Source organism: Triturus cristatus, chromosome 9, assembly GCF_964204655.1.
Source record: "Triturus cristatus chromosome 9, aTriCri1.1, whole genome shotgun sequence".
Lineage (NCBI taxonomy): Eukaryota > Metazoa > Chordata > Amphibia > Caudata > Salamandridae > Triturus > Triturus cristatus.
Window position 1 is genome coordinate 996,094,671 of NC_140592.1, and position 25,828 is coordinate 996,120,498.

The following is a 25,828-nucleotide window of genomic DNA, read 5'->3' on the forward strand; positions in this document are numbered from 1 at the left end:
TCTGTCCGGGGAAGTGTCGTGCAGGTGTTCACGGACAACACCACCGCCATGTGGTATTGCAACAAACAGGGCGGGGTGGGGTCCTGGACCCTTTGTCAGGAGGTTCTGCGCCTCTGGACATGGCGGGAACATCAGGGCATCACCCTGGTGGTTCAACATCTGGCGGGCTCTCTGAACGCCAGAGCAGACAAACTCAGCCGCTGGAGCATGATGGATCACGAATGGCGTCTGAACTCGGATGTGGCGCAAGGTCTCTGTCTGCAGTGGGGAGAGCCTTGGTTAGATCTATTTGCCACCGAAGAGAACGCGCAATGTCAGCAGTTCTGCGCGTTGGAATTTCCAAGGCGGCACTCGCTCGGAGACGCTTTTCGTCACAAGTGGAGTTGCGGTCTGTTGTACGCCTTTCCGCCTATATCACTTCTGCCCAGAGTGCTGAAGAAGATCAGGCGCGACCGGGCCCAAGTCATCTTGGTGGCTCCGGATTGGGCACGAACGTACTGGTATCCCGAGCTACTCAGTATGTCCATCGATCCCCCGATACGTCTGCCTCTTCAGGAGGACCTTCTGTCGCAGCAGCAGGGGACGGTCCTACACCCGAACCTGTCCAGCCTCCACCTCCATGCGTGGAGATTGAGCGGCGACAGTTGATGCCATTTGACTTGCCTCCTGAAGTCTGTGATGTCATTCTGGCAGCCAGGCGTCCCTCCACAAAGACTGTATACGCCTGCCGGTGGAATAAATTTGTGGCATGGTGCACAGCAAAGGCTGTGGATCCCCTTTCCGCCCCTCTTTCTGAGGTTCTCCTCTTTTTTCTTTCTTTGGCCCAGCAGGGCTCTGCTCTGGGCACCTTGAAGGGTTATCTTGCTGCAATCTCTGCTTTCTTAAGGCTTCCTGATAAGCCTTCTCTTTTCAAGTCCCCTGTTGTCTCCCGTTTTCTGAAGGGCATTACTAATATGTTCCCTCCTGTCCCCTTCGTAATGCCTCAGTGGGACTTGAACCTTGTTCTCACTTTTCTGATGTGCGCTCCCTTTGAGCCCCTTCACAACTGTCCTCTTCGTCTACTGACTCTGAAAACTGCCTTACTGGTGGCTATCACCTCCGCTAGGCGGGTGAGTGCGCTCCAGGCTCTGTCAGCTAAGTCTCCCTTCCTTTCGGTTCATCCGGATAAGGTTGTCCTCCGGACACGTCCTTCTTTCCTTCCTTTCACATCGGGCAATCTGTCACGCTGCCCACCTTCTTTCCGCCTCCGCATCCTTCAAAAGATGAAGAGCGGCTCCACCGTCTGGACCCAAAACGTGCGCTGTCCTTTTATTTGGACCGCACAAAATAGTTCTGGGTGGACGACCAAATTTTTGTTGGATATGTAGGTGCTAAGAAGGGTAAAGCTGTACACAAGCGGACCATCTCGCGATGGGTCGTGTTGTGTATTAAGATCTGCTATTCCTTGGCGAAAAAGGTCCCTCCTGTTGGGCTGAGAGCCCATTCCACTCGTGCCACAGCCGCGACAACTGCCCTGGGACGGGGAGTCCCCTTGCAGGACATCTGTCAGGCGGCAACGTGGGCTTCCCTGCACACGTTTGCCAAGCACTATTGCCTGGACAGCCAAGTCCGGAGAGATGGCCACTTTGGCCGTTCTGTTCTCCAGGACTTTCTGGTGTGATCTTGGTTCGCAGGCCCACCTCCGGGGTTGGTATTGCTGGGGTATCTATTCTAAGGTGAGGAATCTAAATAACGTGTTTCTTTCAGATGAACAAGTTACTTACCTTCGGTAACGATGTATCTGTAAGAAACATTAGTTAGTTAGATTCCTCACCGACCCACCCAGCCTCCCCGTTCTGCGAACCGACATCTAGGGTTAAGGTTCTCCCTTTCAGGGCCCTAGATTTTTTGGCACCAGTGTCGGTCTCTTGCATGGCTCAGCGTCCCTGGCGCGGAAAGCTATGTATAAGAACTGACGTCAGCGCGCAAGGGTGGCGTCTAAGTACTCCGACGTCATTACGGCACACGAAGTCGACGACGGACGCGGAGCCGCAGACGACGCCTACTGACGCGCAAGGGGTATTGCTACAAAAATCTTTCCGGATCCAGCCTGACGCCTGGGGATATTCTAAGGTGAGGAATCTAACTAACTAATGTTTCTTACAGATACATCGTTACCGAAGGTAAGTAACTTGTTCTTATAGCTGTCTCTGGGGAATGCACAGATGTGCTCCCCAGCCTCCATGTGGACTGGAGTCAAACTTAAAGGCACACAGAGAGTTTGAGAGCAGAGAAATGCCCACTTTCTAGAAGTGGCATTTCTAAGCTATAAATGACAAATCCCTCTTTACCACAGGAGAGGGTTTGTCATAGTAAATCAAATGATAGGAAACATTATGAGGCTGCTCCACTACAAGCCACTATTGCAGCTTGAAGTTATTTCAACCATTCCCCCATGCTAACCTATGGTTAGAGCAAACCTCATAGGTAGTGAAAACACACATGGGTATTTTTCACTACCTGGGCAGGGAACACACAGGTGTACCTGATCTGCCTTTCACCTCACATGCATCACCCCTTAAGACTTACCCCAGGCGTGCCCTTGGTGGTAGTTAATGGTCCCCTCAGGATTGGCCAGAGGTTTAGAAAAGCCAAACTGAGCACAAGTGCCACTAAAAGAGAATCAGCAAAACCTTGGTGTTTTCCCATGGAAAAAGCCGACCTCCTAGGCAGGCAAAACCCACATGGGAGTTCTTCACTACCTGGGCAGGGAACACCCATGTGTACCTGTCCTGCCTTTCACCTACCACTTGCTCCACCCCGCTGGTCTTATTCTAGGGGTGTCCGAATGGAAGTGAACAGTCCATTCAGCATTGGCCACTGGTTTAGAAGTGGCAACCTGAGCACAAGTGCAAATGCACTGCCTTTCACCTACCACTTGCTTCTCCTATTAAGACTTACACAGGGGTACCCTAGTGGTAGTGAAAGGTCTCCTCAGGATTGGCCTTTGGTCTAGAAAGACCAACCTGAGCACAAGTGCAATTGCTCACACACAGGCCTGCAATGGCAGGCTTGACACATGTTTGAAAGGTTATCAGAATAACAATCAGTGCTGTGTCCCACCATAAGCCAGTGCAGTACCTGCCCTGGGTCTGCGGTGTACCTTTTTACAGGGCACTCACAGGTACAACACCTAAACCAATGAAGTAAGCACCACTTCCTTGCATGGATAGGAAGGGCACATGCGCTTTCAGCGTGCATTACTGTGGGAAAGCGCCCAGAGACTGAAGGCCACGAAAAGATAATCAGCAAAAACCAGGAGGAGTAAAAGCAATATGTTTTAGGGAAATCCCCTAAGAAGGGCCATGTCTAACAGGAACCCTAAATCTGTCCCAAGCCTCTCAGCCTAATTAACACTGGAAAACCAGTTGGCTGCTCCACTATGTGCCTCTACTGCACCTCAAATGTTTCCACTGTCTATAGTGTAAGAAGATTGCTACCACCTACTGTAGGATGAGGAGACCAATGGAGTGTCTCTCCTCTCAGGACACACCCAAGAGGCGTATCCGAGGAGCTCAAGGATTCAAGCTATCCTGGCTGAAGAGGGGTGAAAACCCGAAACTGTTCGTAGGATGCTTGTTTCCGTTCCAAGGAGAACCTGGCTTGGCAGTTCGGGCTGGACTGCTCCCATGAGGCACAGGGTCAAGATTGATTTGCATATTGCCAGTTCTAAACTGGGGTAGTATGGTGAGCAAATGAATGATGGATTTAACCCAGATCTCTTGACTGGGGGTGAATGTTTTTATTTGTTCAGCCGTCCATCAATTGTGCTGTCTTTTGCTTTCTCGCCCTAAGTGCTCAGGGTATGCCCAGACCTGGGTCCCGGCCTCAGTGTGCCACTGGCTTCAAGCTATCCTGGCTGATGAGGGGTGAAACCCCGAAACCGGTCCTAGGATGCTTGTTTCCGGTCCAGGGAGGACCTGACTTGTCAGTTCGGGCTGGGCTGTTCCCATGAGGCACAGGTTCAAGGCTGATTTGTATATGGCCAAGTCTAAACTGGGTGGCATGGAGAGCAAAAAAATGATCGATTCAACCCAGATCTCTTGACTGGGGTGAATGTTTTGATTTGTTCTGCATTCCATCCATCAATTGTGTGTCTTATCCGAGGATCAGCCATTTATTGTAGTTTGAAGAGTGCCGACACACTTGTTAAAAAGCAAAAAGGCAAGAAGCTTTAGGAACAAAGGAAAACAATGGGAATGGTCCAGCTTTGGCAACACGAAGCGTTCACTTAATCATCCATAAAGCATCTCAAGCCCACATACAACAAGTCGGTCAAATTCTTCCAATTTGCTTGAGTGCAGCTCCTACGTATATATTCCTGTTTCAAAGCAGTTTTACAGAATGACACTGCTATCACTTTCTTAGGAGTATCAAACTTTTGTGCATCCGCATACCAGACAAGAAAAATAACTTGTGGCTTTCTCAGCAGACTGAGCCACGGGAACTTGCTGGGTGTAGATTAAAGTTCCTGAGTCTGACAAGGAAAGCAACTCAAATGTTGGTGGGCATATTTAATGATTTCCTCTTGTACTTTTACAGAGGTCTGTCTGGAAGGAAGGTTTGTGCATTCCCAGCGCTTAATGGTTCCTGGTATTTTCAGGCTCTGGGCATCAGCAATAAGGTTTGGTGACTTGTGCTTATTTTTCATCATCTGACTTTGACCCACAGCAAGAAAGAGAAAGGCAGAAAAGGGAGGAGGAGGTGGAGGTTCAGAGGAAAACGGCCAAAGAGAGAAAGCAGGGATGAAAAAGAAAAAGATATGAAGTGCAAGGCATGAGGTGAAATCAAGACTGGGCAATCTAGGTATTTTGTATCCACTGTTTTCACCACAGAAGACAGCATGCACTATAGAAAAACTCTGAGACCCTGTGCTTTTTTTTAAGCACTTTCAATTTAAGAACTCTGTTTAAGCACACTATATTTAAGCACTCTATGTTCCCCAGGCAAAGGACTGAGAAGATGGAGCGGGGACCAGTGATGTGCTAGCAAGCAGCCGAATACCATTTTGTACCAAAAGTCCTATCCAAAGTGCAGATGAGTAACAAATACACCCTTCAAGGGGAAGAGGAAAACAAGTTAATGGACGGAGGATATTGCGCGTTACATGTAGGTGGACGGTAGACCTTGTTCCTGTGTACAGCCTGCTGTACCGCCAACAAAAACATCAATACACTGCCACAAGTAAATCATTTCCTCGCAGAGATGTAGAAGATGTCCCCCCACCCCACACAGCAGTTTGAAAGAAACTTTTCAGGCTTTCCTTATCCGTGTAATAGCCTTGGGGTCTGCTGTGGACATTTGGAATCAGTGTGTGTGCTGGCGCTCACAGCAGGGGCCGCTGGCACACAGCAAAGATAGCAGGGCTAGCAGGAATTCTCATCCCTACAGCTGCTGAGAGTCGTCAGGATGTGAGCCCATTTGCAGATGCTTCATTGTTTGATGTTGATGATCTCTAGAATTTATTCTTTAAGACATGGATTCCAGCTTCCTGACTGCTGTGCATACATTTTTTTTTTTTTTAAAAACAAGTGCATTAGCGCTGGCTGCATTACAGCTTTTTAAAAATTATAATTATCTGCAGGCTGGCATGCTGCACAACATGACTTGAGATCATTGCCAACGCCAATGGATTGCACAGGCCGGACCTATGGCTTTGCGAATGCTTGTGTTCACTGTGAGGAAATACTGTTTTCTATTCCTGCGACGGTGTTGCAGTGTTGGTGAGGCCTTTGAGGTTTTGCGCTCGCTGCTGTAACAGTACGGCCCTCAGTGACCGCCATGGTAATATGCCCAGTGAAGAGGTAGGCGAGTCTGCAAATTGTGGGATCTGAGCCAGCGCCAAGCCAGTGGTCTGTCTTGGCCAGGCTTATCCAGCAAGTAGCCCGTGAGCTACTAGCAGGTCTCCAGTTCCCTGCCAGTAGCTCTCTTGTGTGCTGCACAGATCCCAATATTAGAAGATTTTGCTTGGTTGAATATCTGTGCCAAAATTGAAAAGGAAGTATTCAAGATGAAAATCTGTGTGTGCCTTTTCAGAATGCAAAGCTGTTGTTTGGAAAAATGGCTGACTTTTCTGAATACATTAAAAGATATTTGAATGATAAGTAATTTGGTTTTGGGGAAACTTATTACTCTTATTACCTCGGTGCTGGGGGAATTGCATCTATGGTTATGTATAAACCATGTAGATTCATTCCAAATTAATAAAGCCTTTTTTTACATTACTGATGGCAACACTGCCGAATGCAGTGAGGTGATCACTGCTGACAAACGTGCATTGAGTGGTAGCTGATTAATTCTTGTCTAATATGGTAACTAGTAGAACACTAATTGTATTAATAGCTTGACATCATTTTCATTGGAAATAAGTCGTTTTATTACTGAAAAGGCTGCAGACCCCCCTTTGTCTTGGGCCTCCATGCCAAAGCACAAGCCGAGCCTTCAAAATAATTAGCAAGTAAATTCTTATGAAAAAATTGGATAAAGATTTTATAAAGTTTAAAAAAAGGTTCACTTTACGTTTGAAAGTTTACATTTACTAAATTTAAATGTAGTACATTTATTATATCACTACATTAAATGTTATTTATTTAAAGTGATAGTTTCTAAACGTACGTGGAAACACTCCATTGTATCTTAATTCCTGAAAAATAACCGTGTAAAGGCAAGGCACGACCAGACGTATAGACAAAATCCAGAGGTCCCTGTTATTCTGCTGTCTAGAGTGGCGCAGTGAACCCCCCACTTAAGCAGCTTTGCAGGACCGCCACTGAGCCCTATAGGCTGGCGAACTGGGCCTTACTAAAACCTTATTTTGTAGTTTATGGGCCTCTTCTGCCTGCAGGTCTGCAAACAGAATGATCATAAATAATTCTGTTAAGGAATGCCATGGTACAGGGCTGTGGGAGGTGGACGGACATGCAAAGCGAAAGAAACAAAAAAAGATAAATTATAAAATAAATAAAATAGATTAAACACAGAAGTGTACGAGTAGAAAAAGGGAGCATGAGATCGTAAGGTGAGAAAGAAAAAGTAAGGAGGAGAGACTCAAGATGGGAAAGAACAGTAAGAGAATTGAAGTGTGAAAGGAAGGAAGAAAAATGTGAAAGCATATAAGGAAGAAAGGTGAAAGGTAGCTTAGAAGGACAATGGAAGGGTGAAATGATGAACTGGTCGACGAGTGAGTGGATCAGTAGGTGAAAGGATGGATGGATTAAGGTATGTAGAATAGGCAAGTGAGGAAGATTGAAAGGATGGATAGATGAACGCAGGTATGTTGATGGGTGAAAGGATGGATGTATATGTGAAAGGATGTATGGGTAGATAGGGATGGAAATTGACAGGATGCACCGAGATTAACGCATGAACAGAGGGTAAAATGATGGGTGGATGGATGTGAGGAGGATGAAAGGGTGAAGAGAACTCTAAGGACAGTCCGGTTTGCTCATTGTGATTAGTGGTATAGCTTGACTGTTTAGCTTCCCAAAAAATTCAAGAAGCAAATCACCCTTTCAGATGCAATGCATGCACGTATCTGCCCTGCGGTCACCAATGGTTGTATTTAAAACACTACATACATGAGGGAAAGGGGCCGAATCTGGGATGCTGGCCCCGGCTCTCCTATGGTGGGCAGTCCCCTTGGGGTAAGGGTCCGGCCAAATATTCGGCTCAGACCTTTCTTGGCGGGTTATCTGAGAGTCATGTGCTCTGTACAACCCTGGAATTGATCATTCCCATCAGATCCGAATAGTAACAATGGACTGGCACCCAAGGCTCCTTGCCATCGTGTCTGTGGTTTTACAATATCTACAGCTGCGGGCACCAACCCGACTTGGAGCTCATCTCATTGATCTGGAAGGATGAAAACTGAGTCTGTCACCGATTTGGAGCCAGTGAGCTGTGTGCGCAGCAGTTGCATTAGCCCACTTAGCTATCCTAAAATAAAGAACACTTTTGCTTTTTCGGGGGAGGAGGGAGTTCGCACTTATAAGTAACATCAGACATGATACTCAAGGTGCTTATTAATGCACACTTCAATGGTGTATAAAACATCTCCTAAATTGTTGGCTACTCCAATGCATGAATTACCTTAAGTTCATCTCTTGCAAAAGGCGGGCACGCAGTACACATGAGCTTAGGAAATATTTCAAATGTTCATGTCTTTTTAACTGTCCTGTGGTATATAAACCTAAAAAACTCAAATGATATGTTAATATGAAGAGTAATGTGGTTTGAGGCAATTCCACCAGCTGTACTTTTCTTTTTTGGCTTTTCCATGGTACAGCCACCTTGGAAAGGACAACTGTTACAGGCTTTTCAGGTGACCAGCAATTTATTTCACCAGTACTAAGGATGAGGTAGCTTTAGTGGTTGGCAGCGTAGCATCAGCCCCCCTTCTCCTCACAGTAGCGACTGCATAATCCCGTTGATATCCCGTCCTGGTTACAAGTCTACTCACTTGGTGAGTACGTATCCCTGTTTAAGTGGGGGGCGACCACCTTGGACCATTGAGTCCTACAGATTACTTCTTGAGGGTGTGCCATACCTTTCCTGGATACCCCGTCAGAGCTCTCCGTTCCTTCCTTTCCCTGCTTCTTCCCCAGCCTATGCTTTAATCTTGTTAGGGGAGTGTGGTGTAGGTCATACCAATAGAATGATAGAAACTAATTCAGATGTATACGGAGCGTGTTCTAAGGAATGATGGTTACCTGCCAGAGGTGCTCCTGTGAGGTTGTAGACTGGAGCTGCTCGTTTAAAGGAGCTTCCAGCATAACTAAACATGTTTGGATCCTGGGAACAGACGAGCTGACATTGCCTTGCCTTCATCTTCTGATTCTCCTGCAGCGATGCTGACATTGCCATCTCTTCATTTTACTGATTTTGCGCAAGCAACGCGCTAGGACTGCTAGGCGGCATCTACAAAACTGCTTGGGCTCCAGCCGTCCTACGCGTTGGAAAACATGACAATGGAACATCTAACCGCCATTGCCACTGCTACAGGAAGCTGCTGGCTGCAGACGGTCCTGCGCGTGGAACGCATTGCTACATCACTGAAACGCTGTGTTTTAGCAGGAAGCTGTTGGCCTCAAACGGTGGCCCTGGCTTTGTGTTGGAGCTCATCGCTCATGTTAATAGAGCGCATCGTTTTGCCAGCATTACTAAAAAGCCTTTTTATTCAGTGTGCTGCCAGTGTTGTCAGCGCGCAATTGTATCAGACCTCCCATGCTATACCGTGAATTGTCAAAAGGTGAGATTATACTTTTCTGTAAGACGTACACCAGGAAGCGGTCACACACACACCATAAACTGAATAATTAGTCTATACGTAATTGGGACATGCCACCCTTTACTCTGGATTAACAATTGAACATTATGGTGATACGCACTCCTTGCCATTAGTTAATGGCTTGTGTGATTTAAAGTGACAATCACACCAGCTACTCTGAATTACTACTTAAACATTACAGTGGCACACACGCCATTTTTCATTATTTACAATGTGTACCTAGTGCGGAGACATACAATTATACAAATGCTGCTGTATATTTACAATGGAACTCCCGCTAGATTAATATTACTCCATAAACTTGTTATCATGTTAATTTGTTACTAAATCATTTATTCTACATAAGTGATATATTCTTTTTGCATACCTGAATTGCTCAGTACATTTATTTAGTGTAGTACTACTACTGTTCATATAGTTATGGCTTGTTTTTACCATTAGTGTTAACAAACCATTTTTAATGTAAGTGATATTATGAGTAAATTTGTATAGTGTATTACTACTGTTATTTATATTATTATTAAACTGAATTTTTAAGGCGCACAGCTACCCCAATAGGTTTTCCGAGGACAACAGTAGGAAGAGAGAGCCAAACAAGGAATCAGAGTTTAAACAACCCATTCTTCAGATTTCTACGGAATCTACCATACATGATTTCCTCACGTAGAGAAAGAGGCAGAGAATTCCATAGGGTGGGGCCAAGATAAGAAAAGGACCGACCACGCATACGGAAGAGTTTGATTTTAGGAATAGTGAACCTACTTTGCTGGGCAGAGCGCAAAAGTCGTGAGGGAAAGTAGAGTTGTACCAAAGATTGCCAATATTTCAGGGCCACTCCCATTTTGATTTTAAACATAGAACATAAGGCTTTGAACTTGATTCGGTTCTCAATCTTTAGCCAATGCAGATCGCAGAGGTAGCCAGCGACTGAGGCAGTCTTAGGTATGTTACACAGCAGTCTAGCGGCCGCATTCTGCACCACTTGAAGTCTTTGGATTGTGGTTTTGTTAGATCCCAGGTAGAGGACGGTACCATAGTCCAGTCTAGATGTGACCGTGGCATGAACCACCATTTTGTGTGCCCCGAGAGGAATCATCCATAAGATTTTTCTCAACCACTTCAGAACACAAGTTATTACTTGTTTATTGCAACGTGATAACAGTGTACCATGTGTAGTATTCAGCCCAGGCCGTTATTTTTTATCTTAACTTGGGGACCAGCCAATGCAATGGAAGCTATGGCATGTTCTTTACTAAGTATATATGGAGGTATTAGAAATAAGCTGAATGCTTTGCCTAAAGCCAATTGTTATTAAAACATAGGCTAGTAACAATTGGTCTTAGAGCTCCCACCAGAAAACCCAGGAGGTAGCGATGTGTGTGAGATTGCAATTTACAACTATAGAAAAGGTATGGTAGAAAGATAAATGTGGTACTAGTGAAATTTACATTTTATTCTAGATCTCACAAAGAGGAGCAAATTATATACCAAGATACACCCACTTTAAGAAGATGTGAAGTCACATGTAATTTCGAACACATGACAAATGGCCAAGAGTTGCTAGACCAAATTCAAATGAAGACTAAATAAAGGAAAATACATGAAGGATTATGGCTTGGGGTGAAATGACAATTAAGTCTGCTCTAGATGTAGCAAAAAGCATTGAAGAAACAGAAAAATGCATTCAAGTAGTGAGGAAAGATAGTAGACTGTCTGTTACAGTGCTTGACGTGTCTAAAAATATGAGCGAGGTTAAGGACAAATGTAAATATTCAGGCTTATAAGAAAGAACCTACTGTTATAAATGTGGGTCTAAATACTATTTAGCAAATGGTAGGCATTGTCCTGCTCTGGATAAGATTTGCAAATTGTGCAAGAAAAAAGGGCATGTGAGTAGAGTATGTAAAAACTTGAGCAGGAAAGTTAACGTTAATTTAGAATATGATTATGATGGAGGTAATCTTGTTATGCAAGGTGTTCTTTTGAGTGTAGGTGATGGAGAGAAGAATTTTAAAAGATGACAGAAAAAATTACCATGTTTTGAAATTGCTGTAGATGGTATGAAGGTGACTAATATGATAGATTCTTGCAGTTGGCATACCACAATAGGTAAAACAATGTTTGACAAGTTGTGGCCTAACAGGACATTATTATAAGCTGATGTGAATCCAGGTAGCTATTATGGACAGATAATAATTAACATGGTAGGATTTGTGTTGGTCAATTTGGAATTCAGGGGTAGGAAATTCCATGATGAGATGTATGTAGCAGAAAACAGTGACATTATTTTGGGTTGGCCCCATCACAACTGAACTGGGGATGTAATTTAATTTTAGTTTATGTAGTACAGGAAACTACTAATTATTGAGGTAATAAAGGAATTGGAAATTAATTAGTGGAAATGTTTGGCTCATATTTGGGTAAGTTGAAACATTTAAAAATAAAATTAAATTAAGGATAATGCCATTCCTGTAAGACATAAATATGTAATGTTCCTAGTAATTACAGAGCAAATTAAAGGTCATCCTTGTGGATTTATGTAACAAATATATTATTGAGTCAATTGAAAGTTCCCATTAGCTGCTCCCAGTTGTAATGTGAGTTCAGTCAAGTGGGGATCTTACACTATCTGTAGATACGTGTTTGAATGATGTTTTTCCATTACTGAATCTAAAAGAATTACTATTTTCTGTGTTGCCAAAGAATTTTCAACAATTTATCTCACTAGTGCCTATCATCAGGTAAAACTAGAAGAATAACTCAAGGCATTTTGCGAGTCCATAACTCATGAATTTGCATTTCGGTACACGAGAATGTCGTTTGGGTTATCAAGTGCTTCAGTGATATTCCAAAGAGTGATGCCAAAACTTTTGGGTGATTATTAAAAGTCTTCCAAGGTGACAAATTGGTGTTTGCCAAGTACAAACTAGAGCACGATAATAGTTTTAGCCGCATTAAGAGAAATTAGTCAATCAAATGCAGTAAATATACATTTGGACAATCTGAAGTAGAGTGCTTAGGACAAGTGATATCCAGTGAGGGTATTCAACCCAAGACAAGCCATGTAGAAGCTATAATGAATGCACCAGATCCAACTTATAAATAACAGTCAATGTCATTTTTAGGATTAACAGAATTCTCCTCTTCATTTGTGGAGTAATTATGCAAGTAATGTGAACCACTAAGGAAGTTGTTGAAGACAATACGAAGGTGGCATGGTCATGTGAAAAATCTACCTGTTTTGCTTTGGTTAAGTGTGAAATAACCTGTGCCCCTAGCTTGAAACCACTTTTGATGGACGCTAAATCTTTAATTGCAGTAAATGCTGGTGCTACGGTTTGCGCGCTGTACTATCTCATGGGAAGTATGGGGATGAATGGATTGTGGGATATGCTTTGTGCACACTTATTGGCAGAAAGGAATTACTCAGGTATTGAGTGTGAGTTAATGACTGCATATCGCAGCGGAATGCTTTAAAATATATATATATATATATATATATATATATATATATATAGGGAAAGAAATTCAAAATTGGGACTGACCATAAACCTTTAAAATGCTAAAACCTAAGGGTGGAAGGAATATAACCCCATGTTAGAAATGGGGGTCTCTAGTTGGCAGAGGTAGGTACTTTTGTCCAAATTGGGACCCTTGCTTCTAGTCAGGGTAAGAGGGATACACACTCTAGATAACCCCTGCTCACCCCCTCGGTAGCTTGGCACGAGCAGACAGGCTTATCCCAAGGGCAATGTGTAAAGCATTTGTACCAACACTCACTGTAATATAGTGATAACACCATAAATGGACACCACACCGGTTTAGAAAAATAAAATATCTTTATCTAAACTTAACAAGACCAAAACGACAAAAATCCAACATACAAGTATTACGAAAAATGACCTTCAAACGGTTTGAGCAACTGAGTCCATAGAAAACTATGGATGCGTGATTTCTTGCAAAGTACCTGTTTTTGTGACAAAATTCATGAAGCCAAACAGCTGCAGCGATGAGAAGCATCGAAAAACAAAGAGATGCGTAATTCCTGAGACCTTCATAGATACGATGCGACAGTTAGGCTGTACACAGGGGAGCGATGCGTCGGGTCTGGTGTGCAGGGGGAAGCGATGCGTCGATTCTGAGACGACTCCGATCCGTAGGTGATGCGTCAGGGAAAACTTGCAGCACAGGGACAATGCGTGAAAATCCGGGATGCGTCCGCGAACGATGCGGCAGCGATGAGCGGCGCTGTGTCGACCTTTTCAGCCGCGATCCCTTGATACAACGATACTCAGAAACAAACTCCAGAGGCCCAAGACAGTCACAGGCACCTCTTGGCAGGTCAGAACTCCTAGCAAGAAAGTTCAGGAATTCTAGCCACAGTGACAAGCGCTGCGTTGGTTTCGGCAGCAGTGCGACGATGCAGGGAGATTCTTCTCGCACCATGGCGTTGTGTTGGAAAAACTGTTGCAAGGAGAGCGATGCGTCGATTTCTTTGTCGTTGTGTTGCTTTTCCAGCTCCCAACAGCAGAAACAACCTCCAGAGGCCCAAGACAGTCAAAGGCACCTCTTGGCAGGTCAGAACTCCCAGCAAGGAAGTTCAGGGGAGCTGGGGTGTAGTCTTTGCTTTCCTGAGACTTCAAAACAGGAGGCAAGCTCTACTCAATCCCTTGGAGACTCTCCTCAAGCAGGGGACACAGCACACAGCAAAGTCCTTCTCCTTTCCTTTGCAGAAAACAGCAACTGCAGGCCAACCCCAGACACCCAGCAAGGGCAGTGCTTCTCCTCCGTTTCTCCAGCTCTTCTCCTTGGCAAAGGTTCCTCTTGATTCCAGGAGTAGTCTAAAGTTCAGGGGTTTTCGGTCTAATACTTATACCCTAAAATGTCTTTGTTCTCTTTGTGCAAGGGTCTCTGAGCCCAGTCCAAACCAGTTCTGTCCTCTCTTGTTCAGCTGCCTAGCCGGAGGTGGATATAGCATTGTGTAAGGCAGACAGGCCCTATTCAGGTGCAAGGGAAATCTCCTCCCTTCCACTCTACATGCAGACCCGGCCTATTCAGGTGCTAGTGAGAACTCCTCCCCCTACTCTGAATGCAGCCCTGGTCTATTCATCTCAGCTCTGACTCATTCAGGAAAGGCAGGACACACATCAAACCCCCCTCCCCCCTGAACCCCATCCCCCCGGTGGTGGGTGTCTGAGAGAATGCACCTCCCCAGCCCCTGTCACACCAAAACCAGACAGTCAATACACTAACAAGCAGAGGCACTCAGAATGGTTAAACAAGAAAATATCTACTTTCTAAAAGTGGTATTTTCAAAACACAGAATGTAAAAGTCACCCTCACTAAAATATGCATTTTAACATTCTGAGTTCAGGCATACTAAACTTTATTTTCCAATCTTGTTCCTAGGGGCAGTTATGTTTATAAGATGTTATAAAAAAACTCCCCATTCTGTCCTATGGGAGCAGGTAGCCTTGCAATAGTGAAAAACGAAATTGGCAGTAATTCACTATCATGACATGCCACACACATCAGGGCATGTCCTACCTTTCACATACACTGCACCCTGGCCACAGGGGTACCTTTGGCCTACCTTAGGGATGACTGATATGTAAACAAAGGGAAGGTTAGGGCCTGGCAAGTGGGTGCACTTGCCAAGTCGACATGTCAGTTAACAACTGCGCAAAGACACTGCAGTGGCAGGTCTGAGTTACCGTTTAAGAACTACTCATGTGGGTGGCACAATCAGTGCTGCAGGCCCACTAGTAGTATTTGATTTACCTGCCCCGACACACTCCATGCACTTTAATAGGGACTGAGCAGTAAATCAAATTTGCCAATCAGGGTGAAAGTGCCCAGACTCCCTAAACCAACAAACACAGGTCAGGAAAAAATAGGAGGAAGAATCAAAGAGTTTGGGGAAAACCCTGCAAAAAAGGCCAAGTCCGGCACCCCAAGATTGGCTTCCAAGCTGCAAATGTACAATTATGAAATAGAATATGTTCCTGGACGAAACAACGTTATGGCAGCTGATGGGTTGTTCCTCCCATTCAAAATATCATCTTGAATGCGTGCCATGAAGAACATGGTGGTATTCAAATACTAAAAGGATACTTATTGGTGGTCAGGAACTGATAGTATGATTGATTGATGGGTAATGGAATATCGTTACAACAAACAAATGATGGACGGAATGCTGACAATGCAGACATTCTCCCCCAGTCAAGAGATCTGAGTTAAATCCATCGTTCTTTTGCCCACTACACCACCCCAGTTTAGACATGGCCATATGCAAATCAGTCTTGACCCTGTGCCTCATGGGAACAGTCCAGCCCGAACTGCCAAGCCATGTCTTCCCTGGACCGGAATCAAGCATCCTAGGACCGGTTTCTGGCTATCAGCCGTCATCAGCCAGGATAGCTTGACTCCAGTGGCGTAGTGAGCACGGGTCCCACGTCTGGGAATACCCATCCCACTTAGGGCGAAAAGCGTTACAACAAACAAATGATGGACGGAATGCTGACAATGCAGACATTTTTCCCCAGTCAAGAGATCTGGGTTAAATCCATCGTTCTTTTGCCCACTACACCACCCCAGTTTAGACATGGCCATATGCAAATCAGTCTTGACCCTGTGCCTCATGGGAACAGTCCAGCCCGAACTGCCAAGCCATGTCTTCCCTGGACCGGAATCAAGCATCCTAGCACCGGTTTCTGGCTATCAGCCGTCATCAGCCAGGGGATAGCTTGACTCCAGTGGCGTAGTGAGCACGGGTCCCACGTCTGGGAATACCCATCCCACTTAGGGCGAAAAGCGTTACAACAAACAAATGATGGACGGAATGCTGACAATGCAGACATTCTCCCCCAGTCAAGAGATCTGGGTTAAATCCATCGTTCTTTTGCCCACTACACCACCCCAGTTTAGACATGGCCATATGCAAATCAGTCTTGACCCTGTGCCTCATGGGAACAGTCCAGTCCGGGTATTCCCAGACGTGGGACCCGTGCTCACTACGCCACTGGAGTCAAGCTATCCTGGCTGATGACGGCTGATAGCCAGAAACCGGTCCTAGGATGCTTGATTCCGGTCCAGGGAAGACATGGCTTGGCAGTTCGGGCTGGACTGTTCCCATGAGGCACAGGGTCAAGACTGATTTGCATATGGCCATGTCTGAACTGGGGTGGCGTAGTGGGCAAAAGAACGATGGATTTAACCCAGATCTCCTGACTGGGGGAGAATGTCTGCATTGTCAGCATTCCGTCCATCATTTGTTTGTTGTAACGGGTAATGGAATATAGCACGTATTGCCATAGCAATAAAACAGGTGAGCTTTATAGATACCACTGAAAATGTTTGAGTTACCCGGTAGACCATGGTTCAAAGTTGTCATCAATTTTATGGGATAATTTTCAAGGCTACCTTCCAGATAATCTTACGCCATTATCTGAATTAATTACTATTTCAAGAGACCTGAGGAACTCATGGTGAGCAACATTACTATTATACTGTTATAGAATTTTTAAAGATATTCATTCGCATGATGGGATCCCCGGAGTGTTGATTTCAGATAATGAGATGAAACAAACATTAGGCTAAATGCAATAATTTCTGAAAAATTGTGAAGTCTGATATATGAGAGTAGCCTTATAGCATCCAGAGACTAATGGCCAAGATGAACACTCTAACAGGGTAGTAAAGGAGCCTAAACAATTAGCTCTTAGATCAAGCTTGCCTTGGAAGAAATCATTACAAGCAGCTCTATTGTCGTCCAGGAATACAGCTTACTCAATTATTGGGTAAATGCCATTTGAGCTATTGACAGGAAGAAAACATACCAGTAAGTTGGTGCCTTGGTAATTAGTGAAAAGATATCAGGGAAAATGTGGTCCTTAGGTTGATGTGGAAATGAGAAAGAAAGTAGAATTTTATTAGTCTGTGACAAGGAAGGAACACAACTCATAAGTGAACAACCCTGGTGTGAAAGTATGACAATTGTGGAGAAATGTGTGCCACTATAGGCAGACCCACAGGTGGTCACTGAAGTTTTGAGAATGCAGTCAAATTGTGAAATGGCAGCATATAGAATTTCCGCAGTGCTTCTTCATGTTGCAAAACTGACGAGCTATGTTTATGCAAGGAAGAAGATGAGGTAGTAAGTAGTTATATCTCAAGTGATGGGATAAAGACAAGTGTAAGTAATGTCGGGTCTCAAAGATGCGCGTCAGCGAGCCCTATTTCACATAGTGTGAATAATATAAACAATGGTGTACGAAGCAAAACTCACAAGACTTGAGTGTGTTGGCTAGAAGTGTTGATGGTGTTACTGTGCCGAAGGGGAAGCTTCCTACATGACCTGCAGGGCTACCATATCCTGCTTGTCAAAGGTTGAATCCGTCTACCATATCGTCCCATATTGACATTTTCTTTCCTTCTATTTGTCACACTAAGCAAGAACAGAAGTAGTATTGGCTGCAGTTTAGGTTGGTACGTGCGCAGAACCAATGCTGTTCCAGTTGACAATCAGTTGTTTGCGCATGCAAAAATGGTCGTACATCTGGCTCCTAGTCTCCTACCTTTTCCATGGTTGGTCTAGTGGCTGAGATTTGTCAAACAGTGACTAGGTCTTCTCTGCCTATTTGCAAAGCACTATTATCTAGGTGTGAGACAATGAGTGATGGTCATATTGCCAGAGAAGCTCTGTGTAATATCCTGATATGAGGTGGCGCTCCTCAGTCCCATTGCCTGTGTTAGGATTCATTCAGAAGGTGAGGAATCTGTGGGAATAATTGTACATAAGAACAACAAGTTACTTTCTGTGGGAACATTTTTAGGATCCAACGGCAATCTGGTTACAGTTTGTGTGAATCAGAGCAGTTTACTAATTGACTATAGCTTAGCTCTACTATTTCTCTCAAAACTCATCACTAAATATACGCTTTAGCACTTGACACTCAGGGTAGTGAGGTTAAGCTGTCCAAGACTTACTTTGGAGCCAGTGTAAAATGGAAACCCAGAACTCAAGAAAGATCAAAGAGCAGTGATTAAATTACCATCTAGTCAGTGCTTTGGTTTACTAAATAAAGTGCTTTATTCGAAGTCGCACAACTGGAAAGAAATATTGAGCATAATTCACTGTTTAAATAAATAATACTCCTAGGTGTTGTTCCCACTCTAAAAGTAGTGGAATATGTCATTAGTTCCCCTTCTTTAGAACAGCCTCTGTGTGGGTGGGGGGGGGAGCACATGGCCCTTTAAGCCAAATGATTTGGACAACTGTGCCTTTTCTTAGTGGGAGTAGTAACCACGATCTCCTTGGGGACAGACTACGGAGGTAAAGTGCATTGGCCCATTGTCCTATGAAGAGTGAAGAGGAAGCTCTTGGGCCATATGGAGAGTGGGAGGCTGGAGGGATCGATTCACATAGTCACTCAGTGATCCCAGTAGATACCAATCAAATTTGTGTTGTTCTTTCAGAGCAGATCATGCCTGCTAGTATCGCTGTCGGCAGGAGCATTCCGCCCCAGTGGTGTGCATCTGGCATCGCCCACTGAGCTGAGGTGATGCTATCTCTGCCCTGGCCCACCTGCCGTATTTCTACTCTTGCATGAGAGCAGCGGTGCCCATTGATCAAATCAGTAGCAGCTGAGCCAGTGCCACTGAAGAGGAGGGTGCATCAGAGCTGCAGTGCTTGAGGTCCTGGTGGTGTTGCAGAGTGGGTTCTCCCACATGCTGGCTCACAACCCACCACCCAAATAGTCTAGGTGCTCACCACGGGTCGTACTGGTGAAGCCCTCTTGCTAGTGCAGGCTCTTCATGGCACTTGTAAGTTTCCTCTTCTCTGTCAGCTGTGATGGAGGTAGTCTTCTTCCTGCGCCTAGATGCTTCTCAGCATTAGACACTTTGGTCGGAACTCATTCAGCTGAGTTTACCCCGGCACTTTATGGTTTAGGTGTTTATAAAGATCACCTTTGCTGGGGGCAAATCTGAGACCTCAAGCATCGCTGTGCAGGTCTCCCTCGATGTCACAACTGCAGCATCAAGTCCTTTCACAAATCTCATTCACAGCCCCCTCCCCTTCACAACATGGTCTTCCTCAGGCATGGTCAGCTTTAGCATCCCTTCGAAACATTTGGTCAGCTCAGAAGTAGAATCGAGGCGACTCTCCTTGCAAGTGGTCCCAAGTGGTTCTAGTTACTTCACCTCTACCCCATCTTTATGGGCCAACTTCCTGTGTTCATTTTGTTCAGTTCTGTCACTGGTTCTAGACAGTTCTTCACTTTATTTTGATGCAGGCAAGTTACGCCCGGTTCTTTGTCCAGAGCATTACTGGTAAGCTTTTGTGGAAGGGGGAGGGAGCTGGGAGTCTCGCATGAGGAGAAACTCAAAACAAAAGCACAAAAGACATCTGGGATGCCACACTAACTGTCTGTTAATCAGTGGAGAGTGTTGCTGTTCCAGAGTGCATCGGGGCAGGGGTTAACTCCATGTGTTTAAAAGGACCCACTATCTCCTCTCCTAAACACTCTGCAGTCTGACCTGCTACAATGATTCCTGGAATGTCTGAAAAAGTCCTCCAATTCACATCAGATGTCTGGTCTTTGTCTTACTCTTCATCTTGGGTCCTCCCTTGGATTCCATAGCTTACAAAATGAAATTGTGTGGCTATAGACACATGCACCACATACTACACTCCTATCTTCCACTCATATAGACAAGTTTACATTTGTGACATCTATTTCCCACATGAATGATTGATGGACCTGGTTGTAGGTACCAGCAGACTAATTTAGAAAACATGACAGGGGCTGGTAGGGCACTCTCCATAGATGACGAGGGATACCAATGCCTGTCCTGCAACTATAATCCCTTCATTGCTACCACTGTCGGGTCTCTACGGCCTGGTGAAATGACAAGTTGTTACTCTCTTCAAAAGAAAGGTGCACATGCTGTGGTCCTCCGACCACAGAGCGCCGCTCTGGGTCTCACTCCATATCCCAGAAGGATCTTCTGCAGATGTGTATGATCATTCTGTTATGTTATGTTAAAGGATCTTGTAGAGTGCATGTACACCAGGCGGTTTCATGGCGCTGAGGTCAGTGGAAGGTTTTCTGAAGTATTCATAAGGAGTTGCCAACCTCACGTTCGTGGGGAGCCAGTTCCAAAATTATGAGGCTAAGACGGCAAATCTGAGCCCTCCATGTTTTTTACGTTGAAATAAAGGGGTGATCAGGAAATTAGAATTGGACAAGCGCAAGTTGCGGGAGGGAGTATAGTGCTGGATCCTAGAGGAGATAAAGTCTGGTTGTATCCCGGCTAAGGCTTTAAAGATGGTACATCCTAGCATGAAGGCGCAACGTTTGGCCACCGTGAGTCAGTGTAGGCTCTTCATAAGGGGTGTGACATGATGTCGCAGAGGTTGACAGGTAATCTGCCTTGCCGACTGATTTTGCACTAACTGTAAATGATACAATTGATAAGCCGGGATACCGGCATATAGTGAGTTAGCATAATCGATGCGTGAGATTACCAGTGCTAGCACAACCAGAGTTAAGGCCTCAGTGGTCAAGAACCTACTGATCTTACTGATTCTTCGAAGATGGTAAAAACAAGAGGACACCACTGCGCTGATTTGTGCTTTCATGGGTAAGTCGCTACTGATCAAAACCCCCAGGCTCTTGACAGAGCTACCGGGGAGAGGAGGACTGCCCAGCATAGAGGGCCAAAAGTTGGAATTCCATGGGTTGGCTGTTCCACCAGTAAGGATGAGCTCAGTTTTATCGAGGTTTAATTTCAATTTTAATTTGTGTGTGCTGAAGAGGGGAATCAAAAACACTAGTTTGTGATGGGAAACTTGAGGCAGGGGCACACATTCTCCAGAGCCATGCAGAAGGTCTTTCTCTGTTCCAACACATTTTGTATCACATTTCCTGGTGATTGCTTCATTTTCTCACAGGTTCCTCACCGAACACACGCCTTCGCTGTTTTAAAGAGTGGTGCCTAAATTAATACGTTTCAATGACACTTTATATAACTTGGTTTTTGTGTACTGCTCGTGAGTTTCTGGCAATTCCTTCCATCGTCCGATTTTGGTAGGTTGGGAAAAAGTATAAGGAATGCATTCCTGCGAACTATGTGGCTCTGTGTACAAACCTGTGTCATCACATCCAGAGGCAGTGCACAGGGGTGGTAGAGCCACATGGCGTGAGCGCGCAGCACTGGTTAGCTGCTTCTTCTTAGCAATTTCCTGATCCAGTTTGGTGCCTGGGATATTCAAAAGGTGAGGAATGTGCTGCAAGATAGAGTATTCACCAGAAAAGGTGCTAACAAAGGTCATTTGTTCTTCTGGGCTTTAAAAATGAGGATTTCCAAAGTTGTTGTGGATTATTCACTTGACGTTGACAGATGAAGTCGTTTATTGAACCCGCATGGACGGCTAAAGAAAACACCATGTGTGGGAATGAGTGTTGCAAGTTGAGATTCCAATGCTTTTAGAAAGAATGGTCTTTTTTGGCAGATGTGATGTTTTATTTTGAAATGTAATGAGTCCAAGCTAAGAGATACTGTGATTTAAATATACTGTTCTCGCTCCAACCCTCAACCACAGGCAGAATTAATAGAAGACAAAAATATGATCAAGTCGCAGCGCAGACAGGTAGAAAAGATGAAGGTGGAATGTGACAAGCTGACTGACCAGATGACCCAGATGGAAGAGGAAGACGTCAAGCTCAGGCGCAAATACCAGCTGCTGAAGCAGGACATAGAGGAGAAGGTAAGGGAGTTTGGGAGCTCCTTAATCTTGGAAGGCGTGGTTTTCCTGTGCAGAGATTTCCGAGCACCTCGGCAGATGGTCTGGATTGGCCACAAAGCCGGCTTTGCTTGCTGTTCTGTTTATTTACTCATGTGGTGCTGTTGCTCCTCGTGTGACTGGGACGTTGGGATTTCCTTTTGAAGTCAGCACTGGACCTTGCCTTTAAATTAAAGTTCTGTTACATTAAAAACACAGTATAATCCCGTGTTCATTTTTATAATTCAGTTAAAATTAAGTTCTTTAAAAGATTTTTAAGTAAGCCTGGGACCCCATGAAAAATCATGTATCTTCTTTGGGGAAACTGGCGTCGACCACTATAGTGGTGTCATAGTGCGGACGCAGAAGGACAGGCAGGACCTGGTGCTAGGCGGTGAGATCGCTTCCTGTTCATCGCATACGGTTGTGATATCTGTTCATCGCAGGACTGGCTGGATGCCAAAAGCCGCCCTATCAAATGAGGTATTGTGTCCCTGCACTGCACTCAGCAAGCGGGCGTACTGAAGGAAACAGACCATATCAAGGAGGATTTGGGGGCTCTCTAGCCAAGACTATTTATTTTAAGGCACTGTAGCCCAAACAATTTGGGCAAAAGGCCATGTGTCCCCCAGGCTGCTCTAAAGAGATGCTCATAAAATATTCTGCTACTTTTAAACCAGGCACAACACCTAGAAGTATTGTTTCTTCAAACAACGAATCCGTATGTGCAAGTAAGAACATTAGGTTGCTTCCAATGCTGCATCCAGATCTGAAAGCATCCCTCTAGCCCAAAGCTCATCGGGGTCTTTCATGTGTCACACATCAGTGCTTTAAATGGGCCGGTATGGAGAACCGCCATTTTTTTATGTTCTCCGTTTGAGTACCAGAACTTTTCCTTGGCCAAAGGAGAGTACCGGTACTCTTAGGGGAAAGTCAGGCAGGGCAGGCTCGATGGCACTGGGGACTGTGCAGCTGCGCATAAAGTGCTCTGCTCAACTGCTGCCCAAAAAGAGAAGGCAGAATGGAGAGAGGGGCAGTGTACACCTTTGAATGGAGCCGCTTCTGAGCATCCCGCAGCGGCTCATTTGCATCACTTAAGAGCTGTTTAGCGTTGTGGATGCCCTGCGACCCTCTGTAAATGAAAGTGAAGGGTCCAATCAGACCCTGCCCAGTCAATCACACTGTAGGTGTGGGACTCTGAGTCTATTCCCTACCCCAGGTAGGGAGGGAGTGTATTACACGCTACCCAGCATTAGATTGGGTAGTCGGACAGATAGGATGGTGCCTAAGGGTCTCTCTGCTTTTCTTCACTGCTCCCCGTCCTGGCTAGCGCCCTGAAGCTATAGTTGGCTGGGAAAGGGGGAAAGTAAGTGAATTGGCCTCGCTGAGGGCCGGTTGTTAGCATCTTCGTTCCAGTGACCACGCACCCCAAAGGACCCTACGATCAGCCCAGCTCTCCTACGCCATGGTCCCCCGCACCAGAAAGACCAGATCAGGTGGCCGCTCCTTCTCCTTCCTTGCGGCCAGAGCCTGGAACGCCCTACCTCTCCACCTCAGAAAGACAACATCTCTCGCCATCTTCACAAGAAACCTAAAAACCTGGCTCTTCGACAGACTCCCTCCTTGATGGACTGGAACCTGCGAACCCCTCTCCCCCAGTGCCTTGAGACCCTCACGGGTGAGTAGTAGCGCTTAACAAACACGTGATTGATTGATTGTCTTGCAGGCCTTGGTGGGGGGTTTATGTTTGCATAGGCTGTGAAGGCATCTTTCCCAGATGGGAAGATTGAGAGGATGTAATGTTAGGGTCAGAGCTGCTGAATAAGGAACTATGAAAATAGGTTTGAGTCCCAGCTTCAGCTCAACATCCTGGAATTCCTGGCAAATGACTTAATTCTCCAATGTCTAAAATAAAAATGAATTTGATTTTCTGTAATGTAACTGGTGCTCATGTAATCTCTGCCCTTGGGCCTAGTTCACCTTACATAAATAAAAGTACAATTAAAAAAGAATCTTCTGTTTGCTCATGCTTTCAGAGTCCTCAAAGGCTGCAACATAATAATGAGAGTGGATTATTTATACAATGATACAAAAGTTTGTATTTCTTAAACATGGCTTTTCTTCGTTTTTTTTGTTTGAACCAACAGTCACTGGTCATTAAAGTAGCTATACACCACATTTGAAACTGCTTTCACCTTATGTTTACTGTGTAAACTTTAAAGTGCATATCGATCAGAGAAGAAAGTACCAGCTTTAGTTGATTTCCTTCATTTTTATACCGGCAAGGACATTCAAATACTGGTAATGCCGGTACAAAAAACGGCCGGTGTCAAACATAGGGGGTTGCGGCCACTCTATTTCACCTTGCCCGCTTGGCCAAAATGTAGTGCTTCTAGTTTTCGCCGATATTTCTGGTTCTATGAGCTTTAAAATACATAATTTATCGAACCTCTGTCTAAAAATGAGCCCAATGAGATTTGCTGTTTCAGGAACAGGCGTGATCCGGGAATGTGGGCGACTTTTTTGTTGGTGCCCACGCCGAATTGTGATCCCAATCCGACGCTGCTGCTACCATATATTGGAGGATTATCATTCAGCGGGGCAGTCCGTTGTGGGGCAGGCAGACAGTCCATCAGCATGCACTCTACTGTCCCTACCCGTCCCAGCCCACCTGTGTCCATTTGACAAGTTTCACATACTCATCCGAATTGCAGTATTAATCTGGTTAAGTGATGTGCATGCTAATTGTTCCATTGACTTTTCAAGGGGCAGAGTGCGCTAAAGCAAGAAAACTGGGAATCCACTACATATTTCTCTAACAGAACTTTGGGATGGAGTCATTTAGACCGATATGAGGTTTGGAGGAAAAATTGATTCTACAGTTGAGGGTTTAATCCTTTGTAGTATAAAAAGATTTGAAAATACCAAAAGGGCCCCTTCGGGCAGCGAGTACTCTACAAACATCAATGATATCCACCTACCAACAATTAATTAAATTCCCCTGCCCTTAAGTTCAGGGTTGAATGTCTTTAGTTTAGTTGCCCATTACAAAATGAACTCCATCATCAGTTTTGTAATCTGCAACCTCGTCTCATGTTTGCATGCCTTTTATTGTGTGCATGAATATTGCTTTTTCTGACTTTTGAGAGATTATTGTGGACAAGGGGTGTCCACCATAGGTTCAGAAGGGCCAGTTCGAGTTCAGGTTTTCAGGCTATTAACATGAGGTAAATGTGCAAGCTGTTTATCTGAATCAAATTGTGTGTGAGTGGTCGTGAATGTGTGTGAGTTTTTTATGTGATGGGTGAATATGTATGTATAAACATGTTTAGTCTGGGAAGACCAGCTCACAACCACCTAATGGAGTTCAGCTGGGTCTGTGTGAACCAGCAGCATAAGTCCATACTACAGGGTTTGGCAGACTGAGGGTGAGAGGCAGATGACCCACAGAACACAAGATAAAGATCCTCCAGGCATGGGAGAGCAGGCAGCCAATGAATACCGCAGGTGAGAAAGCAAGAGGTTGGGGGGGTGTTCAAGCTTGGATGCTAGGGGTTCAACAGACTGTGGATACTAAACAGGTTTCCTTGGCACTAAAAAAGAGGTGTTGAATAAAATCTCATGGATTTATAGACACAGAAGAAGATGGCCAAGAAAAACAAAGGGAAATGAGTGGCTTGAAAAAGAATGGTCTTCAAAATAACGCACAATATCAT

General features: G+C 44.9%; 1 protein-coding gene across 2 annotated transcripts in view; it reads left to right on the forward strand.

Moving 5' to 3' along the window:
* CEP128 (centrosomal protein 128) overlaps positions 1-25,828 on the forward strand; it is an 860,263-nt gene that overhangs the window by 320,819 nt on the left and 513,616 nt on the right. For both annotated transcript variants that reach the window (XM_085626613.1, XM_085626612.1), the window contains exon 15: positions 21,933-22,097. In XM_085626613.1, the coding sequence (XP_085482739.1) occupies positions 21,933-22,097 (165 nt within the window). The remainder of the gene's footprint in view (positions 1-21,932; positions 22,098-25,828) is intronic.